We start from the raw sequence: 7,918 nt of genomic DNA on the forward strand, positions 1-7,918 counted from the left end.
CAGACCACTGAAGTCCACAGGCGAATAGGAGAAGGAAGGAAAACATAATGGAAAGTGAAACAAGGGGCACTGGGAGAGTGGTTCAAATGTAGGCAAAGTGAGGCAGTGCAGGACCACATTACTATCCCCATCTGGAAAGGCAGCCCACCATGACGGACAACAAATCTGAAAGGAACACTTCCACAGGTAAAGTGTAGGAGAGGTAAATACCTGTGGTATGAAAAAAATGAAAGGTGTGGGACAAAACCAACCAAAAATCCAAGACCGAGGGGACAGAAGATCCAAAAGTCAAGAGAAGAATACATATGAGAAATATAGTGGGTTGATCAGGGAGAAAACCCTGAACCCAGAAGCCAACAATGGAAAAATTCCATTAGTGTTGAGAAACTTCCATTTAGGAAGGGTGAATGAAACAAGCCAGAAAAGAGGCTAACCATTAGGAAAAGCCAGATCACCTCACCAATGACCAGGGGAAACCAGCATGAAAATGGAGGATAGAAAGGTCTGGATGAAACACTGGTGACTGTGGGTGGCAAAGAAGGTACAGAGGAGGAAGTTGGAGCTGAAGAAGATGTGGAAACCACAGCTCAGGTGGCCAGGAAATAGCTATCAGAAGGACTGAACACAGAGTGTCAAGGATGAACAAAACCCAGAGAAGGAGGCGGACTGGAGGATATACAAATGTGTAGGTCTAATTGATAGCCAGAGCAAGAAGATGAGGAACCGAAGACCAAAACCAAGGCAATTTGTGGTTAAGGGACGTAGTAAAAGCCTCAATGTGAGGAGTACCCCACTAAAGTAAAAGCCACTGGAAAACAAAAGGGGTTGACAGACCACTCTGTTGAATAAATGTTGTCTGGATAGGAATCCAATCCACGACAAGAGTGAAAGCACCCAGAACATGACACACAATGATATCGAGCATGTGGGCCCAAAAAGAGATCCAACATATGAATACAGAGAGATGGAGAACAGGTTTCATCAGAGAACCCTGATGATGGAGATAAGCAACCACTGAAGAAAAGTTGGAATGGATCATTACCTAACAATTTCTGGCCAGATGGAGAAAATAAATCAAAACACGACCTACAGAGAGAAATTTCAGGATGTTGATAGAATAAAACCCTGAATCTTCCAGTTGATCAACCCATGCCCCTATCCTTGAAGAGATGCATCCATGAAATGTGGAAAACCAGATGAGGAAGAGGAAGCAGGACACCTGCCAACATGTGAGTCATATCTAACCACCAATGCCAATCAGCAACAAGGGTAATAAGAGCCAACAAAGGATCCCTGCAAAATTCCAATAGTCGCAAAAAGCTTAAGAAAGAGCCTAACCTAAGGGGATAAGGGCTACCATAGAAGATCACATCCCCAAAAGCAATAGAACTTCACAAGCTGTAATTTAACTGAAAACCCATTGAACAAAGATGAAGAGAAGAAGTGTGGCCAGACTGGGATGTGTGTATAAAAAGAAAAACACCCAAATGGACAAGATATTAGACAGGTCGCAGTAAGGACTTCTCAAACTTGATTAACAGCCCATTATAGCCACCTCCAGGAGCAGCTGATAAGGGTAACAGGTGGACTACTGTTCGGAACGAGTGAACAGTAGTCACTTGACGGAAGAAAGAGGAAAGTGCAACCCAAGATAATATAAGTTACGACAATCACTCGGATTGCTGACAAAACATACAGGGCCGAAGCAAGTCCGAGGGGCATTGCGAGAAACAGAAAAACCACCCCATGGAGAATAAACCAAAGAGAGGGTCCCAAGTGACGAAATATTGGGATATGCAAATAATCATTCGTGACATTTCTCTTTGTCATCAACAAACCTGGAGAAAAAGCCCACCTAAGAGAGAGAGAAAGACTCCAAGGTAAAACAAGGCAGATTGAAAATGAGAATAAGGTGGGACAAACCTAGTACAGGCCGCCAGTCTCTGGTTTAGCATGAGGACAACAAACAGCCTGGAGAAAGATGATGAACAGGTGCAATGGCCTGAAGAGACAGAAAATCTTGCACCTCCTCGGGACAGATGCAGGCTGGTGGTAGGATCCCAAGTCATGGGAAAGGATAAGGGTACAAAGGAGGTGGGGAAAGAAATAGTAGGACAAGTCCCTATGATAAAACCTGAAGAACCCATGGAACTATAGTGAAAGATCACCAAAGGGTAACAATATAATATAGTCAAGCTCTCACTGGACAGGAACCATATGGTTAGAGTCAGGTACTGTTGGCAACATGTCCATCAATGTTGAATAAAACAACATGATGAGAAACCCCTGGAAGGGGACAGGAATGGATAGATAAGGACCAGGACAGGAAGGAATAGAGGCGTGCCATGGCTCCAGCTGCGACAAACATGTAATTAAAGGGGAAAGGGTCGAGTGTTGATGCACAGATTACACGAGATTCCAAAGTCTTAGATACATGATAGAAAACTTATCACCAAAGAAAAAATACAGAAATCTAGAAAAGAAAGAGGCAGCAAATGTACCTGGCAAAAGGTCACATCATGACCCAGAAATTCCAACTACAGTGAATCCACATGTGTAAATGAGTGCCAAAGATAACAGACAAGCCAGCATGGAGGTAATAAGGAATCACAGAAAAATGGGTAATTGAATAAAGCATAACCCACCTGAGAAATAATGTTGAAAAATGCCATATTAGGCCTAGCTAATTCTGCAAGAGAGGTAGGGAAAAACACAGCAAAATCTGGTGGTGTAAAAAGGTTATCAAATCTTCATTGGCCTGAACAGGTTTGGCATGATCAGGAGGATTAGAAGGGACAGTTCAGGAGAAGAAGGCTGACCCATAAAACGATCAATTTCCCAAGGTATAATAGCAGAGAAATCCAATGACGGGTCTCCCCCACCTGCAGCCTGTGAAAGTAGTGCTAGAGATATAACCCCTGAACTGGAAACATGAACCTCAGAATTCATTGTAGAAATATGTAAATCAAACAAAAGTGTTTGATGTAAAATATGCAAATGTGAGAAAAATAAAGACTTGTGAATTGGGTTAAATTTAAAAAAAATTTAAATGTAAAAAAAAAATAATAATAATGAAGAAATTCCACGTTGAAAATTAACCTATTAAAATCACTATTCACATGAAGACCACAAAAAGAAAAATGTCTGAACACGAGTACTGCTAAACGAGAAGTGGTAGTTCAGTAGAATTGAATAGAGGGAGTCACATGCATCATGAGAGTATGTCACATTCTTAGTGGTGGAGGGTTGACACATGATGATTTGCATGAGAGACACATTGGAATCAGTCAATTCTAGCGGAAGGGAGATAGAAGGCTTGTGGCATGCATAAAAATATTTTTGCATGTAGAGAGCAGCACTAAATGAGAATAGCTATTTAGTGAGAAGAGGTAATGTATCGCATCAGAATTCTGCTAATTCACTTCTCAAAATCTAAGTTCTATTTATAAAGTTTTGACCTTAAGCCTAAACTCTGCACTAGCTGAGGTAATATAGTAATTTATTTCAAACTAGCATATCCTCTAACTCAGGCATATTTTATGAGCAAGTAAAAGAAAAAATTTAAAATATTAAACACGTTACATAATCATAAATGAAGATTCCCCTTTTAGCACTAATGACGAGTATCCTTACCTGTAATTTCATTAGTCTAGTGGTGTAACTCTTAAAATATGAAAAGTATATCTTGGACATGGTGTCAACGTACTCATCTCGAATCTCCCGTGCAACCTCTCTCTCATGAGTCATCAAAAACTGGTAGAAAAACTTGAACTTTAGCATTGTATCTTGTGTTACCTGGTAGTTTGTCATTGGTTTACGGAAGGAGTAGATCCTTTGTAACAGGTACTCTCGAATTTTGGATAATGCCTGAAACAAGTATTAAAAGTTTATTTTATGGATGCATTATGGACCAGCAATAGTTATCTGCAATAAACCATCAACAATATCGACAAAAACTGACAATCAGAATTTCTCCATCATGCTGGATAGTATAATCACAAAACATGAAACCAAGTAATCCAAGTAAGTGCTTACAAAAACATAGAACTTCTTTCTTCAGGAGTGAATTGAGAATGAGGAGGTGTAAGGTGTGAAAATATTTTATTTTCAGTGAAACTGGAGCAGTCCACCATGCCAAGGTTTCTTTCAATAAGAATGTTGCAAAAGTGAATGGTTTCAAGTGTAAGATGAGACAGGAATAAGGTCTGGTTTCAAGTGTAAGGCAAGGCAGGAACAAGGTCTGGTTTCATGTGCAAGATGAAACAGGAATAAGGTCTGGTTTCAGGTGTAAGATGAGACAGTAATAAGATCTGGTTTCAGGTGTAAGACGAGACAGGAATAAAGTCTGGTTTCAGGTGTAAGACGAGACAGGAATAAGGTCTAGTTTCAGGTGTAAGATGAGACAGTAATAAGATCTGGTTTCAGGTGTAAGATGAGAAACAAATAAGATTTGGTTTCAGATGTAAGGCAAGACAGAAATAAGGCCCGGTTTCAGGTGTAAGGGGAGACAGGAATAACGTCTGGTTTCAGGTGTAAGGCGAGACAGGAATAAGGTCTGGTTTCAGGTGTAAGGCAAGAAAGGAATAAAGTAAAAAAGGAAATGACAGAAATATAGTAATTAGTAAAACAAGAGAGACTTACAGAATTTTGTTTTTCTAAAAGCATTTCAAAATAATGTTACTTTTGAAATTTCATGATGTCACTGAAGATCACCACTGACTTTCACACTCTCCACCTATTACAAATTTACTTCTGAAGAACAAAGGTCTATCTATCAAAAACACTTGAGTTACTTAGTTTCTTGTTTTGGTCCTATGTTATTCCTTAGTGTTGACTCCTGATAAAAGCAAGCTATCTACATTAATAAGAAATAAGATTCAACCTAGTGATGACTATACTAACTAAATATACTGTTCTTACTTACAAAAGATTAAAATGTATTGTTTTATCAATTGGTTAGCCTCATTTGGTACAATGGATAAATAAAATCAAAGGTGAAGGAAACAATTGTTGCAGTGATTCAGTAGTTACCATTCTACCAAACATACAGTTTCCTAAAATGTATACTAACATTCCTACAAAAAGTAGTTGAGCTTAAGATGCTTAAAAATGTACTGGTTGAAAACTTATTTCAGAGTAGTTCTTATTGCAGTCTTTTTTTCCGAGCTAAGAACAATCAAGATAGAAATATTTCATGCACTAACTTATAACCTTATCACACACTCCAGTGTTTTCTCAAGTATCATCAATACATTTTCACTTATAATTCAATATATTAGATAATAAATACACATATAGATTATCCACTGTAAAAACATCAAACAAACCACACACCAAGTAATTAACAGTAATGTTCTTCACTTAGTTATCTCTCCTTACCTTGAACTTCAATTTATCAAGTATGTCTCTTACATCTTGGCAAGAGTGAACTTCTTTGAAGGCTTGTTCTTTCACAAAAGATATTTTATGGTCCAACACATAAATTTGTTCAAGAAAGTCCTTTTCAACTACAGGTGTCTCTAAAATGTGACTACACACACAAAAATTATGCATAAGGTTATCTTTTTAAACAGTTACAAATCTTCCCAGAATAGCTCACTTTTGGTAAGCAGTACTGGCCTGAAAACTATCTTGTAAAACTTGCAAAAAAAAACTGATTACACCAACTTTAGAATAGTTTCCTTCGTGAGCAATAAATGGATAAGAAATTTGAGTAAAATCTCACTGGATATAAAAATATGCAATCTATCTCAAGCAAAAGAAAAAAAGTTTTGGAAAGTCTGATAAAAATGCTTTGCATAGCCATTGAACAAAGTTTAGAATTTTATTGGAAAGTCTGATAAAAAAAATGCTTTGCATAGCCATTTAACAAAGTTTATAATTTTATTGGATAGTCAACATGGTTTCACTAAGGGAAAATTTTTTGACATTCTTTGAAAAGATTATTGCTTACGTAGTTGAGAGTAAAGTTGTAAATTTGTTGTATTCAGAAAGCATTTGACAAGGTGGCACATAAAAGGCTTGTGAAACAAATTATCTCTATAGGTGTGGGGGATAAGTTGGTTAATTGGACAGAAAAGTGGTTGGATGGAAGAAAGCAGACGGTTGTTATAAATGGAGTTCAGTCAAACTGGATTAATATCACAAGTGGGGTACCTCAGGGCTCAGTCTTAGAATATTTGCTCTTTTTGATTTATATCAGTGACATAGATGAAGGAATGGTCAATAAATTACTTAAATTTGCAGATGATATTAAGATCTTGGGTGTTGCTAGCTGTGAAGAGAATTCTGCTGCTTTACAAAAGGATTTACATCATTTAGTGAGTTGGGCAAATAAATGACAGATGGGTTTTAATTACAATAAATGCAAGATAATGCATGTGAGTTATCATAATTTGTATTATAAGTATAATTTGGAAGGGAATTAACCTTAACCGTGTCAAGAAAGAAAGGAATGTTGGTGTAATGGTTGATCAGTCTCTTAAACCATTCAGGCAGTGTGCTGTTGCTAGTGGTAGGGCAAATAGGATTTTAGGTTGTATCTATAGAAATATTGTATAAAAGTCTAAAAAGGTTATAATTTCATTGTACTGGTCACTGGTTAGGCCACATTTGGGGTATTGTGTTCAGTCTTGGGCTCCTTACCTTAGGAAGGACACTGAATGGTTGGAAAGGGTTACTAGAATGATGCCTCGTATGGATGGGGTTGTCATATGAGGAGAGGATGAAATCTCCTAAATTGTTTTCTCTTGAAAAAAAGAAGTTAGGGGAGGATCTGATTGAGGTGTTTAATATTGTAAAGGGAATTGATAGTGTTGATGCATCATCTTTTTCATATTTAACAATGAGAATGGTAGGACTAGGGGACACAAATATAAATTTTGGCAAGGTAGGAATCATCTTCAGCTAAGACAGTTTCATATTTTTAACAGGGTGGTTGACCTTTGGAATGGGTTGCCTTTGAATGTTGTGGAGGCAGCAAATTTAAGTTAGTTCAAGAGAAAGCTGGATAAGTATGTGAATGATAAGGGTTGGCTTTTCTTTAAAAAAATTTAATTTTTTAAATTATTTTTTTTAAATGTATTTATTAATAGTTTTAGTTTAATTTAGAGGATGGGACAGCCGAGATGGACCAATAGGTCCCATGTTGTCCCAAACATTATGTTATATATTAAAAACCTAACCAGGATCGTATCAAATTTTAAATGTGCACCTCAATACTGCACATATATATTCTCATTTTTATTTTATAGTTTTTTTTAAGTGTTTAAGGTTTTTACACATAGATGGTTGAACAATTATTATTAAATTTCAACAACTTATTACTGTTTGACAAATTTTGTTGATAATCCTTTTTTACAAATAACTTTTAACAATAGCATAATGCATTAACTCCTAAATAGCTTTGAAAACCATAAACACACTTACTTTATCAAAACATCAGGAACCACCATATCATCCACAAACTGACTTAGTTCACCTCGAATTGCCTAAAAATAATGAAATTGTATTGTTTTCCATTAAATTATTTTTTTAAAGACAAACTATTAAATCAAATGTAAAACTGTAGATAACGTTTTCAGGTAAAAAAAAAACTAAACAAATTTATTTTATTTAACAATAACAGGTCTCTAAGGTTGTATTATAACGTTCTCATCAATGATTCTAAACATTAAGCCATAAAAGAACATTCACCCTAATTAATACACTTCATCAGCTTCATAATTTTTCATTTCAAATATTAGATTGTATAGTATTATTTATGCAGTATAAGTTCTAACAGTTAGTATTGACTGGCCTTACACATTCACTTTTGGACTGTTGAAGCATACGTTTGTGAAGGACTGGTGGAAAAATAAAACTGATTATAAGATGTTCTTGCATTAATTTCATCACAGAATATATATATATATATATA

At 36.3% G+C, this 7,918-nt stretch overlaps 1 protein-coding gene across 3 annotated transcripts in view; it reads right to left on the reverse strand.

Moving 5' to 3' along the window:
- The window catches only part of LOC106462089 (vacuolar protein sorting-associated protein 52 homolog), a 33,596-nt gene that overhangs the window by 13,049 nt on the left and 12,629 nt on the right, over positions 1-7,918 (reverse strand). For all 3 annotated transcript variants that reach the window (XR_002611148.1, XM_013921971.2, XM_013921972.2), the window contains exons 7-9: positions 7,429-7,490; positions 5,380-5,530; positions 3,634-3,867 (exon numbers count right to left, since the gene is read on the reverse strand). Coding sequence is in view for 2 of the 3 variants with exons in the window: in XM_013921971.2 (XP_013777425.1) it covers positions 3,634-3,867; positions 5,380-5,530; positions 7,429-7,490 (447 nt within the window). In the remaining variant the exon portion in view is untranslated. The remainder of the gene's footprint in view (positions 1-3,633; positions 3,868-5,379; positions 5,531-7,428; positions 7,491-7,918) is intronic.

Source organism: Limulus polyphemus, unplaced genomic scaffold, assembly GCF_000517525.1.
Source record: "Limulus polyphemus unplaced genomic scaffold, Limulus_polyphemus-2.1.2 Scaffold1090, whole genome shotgun sequence".
NCBI lineage: Eukaryota > Metazoa > Arthropoda > Merostomata > Xiphosura > Limulidae > Limulus > Limulus polyphemus.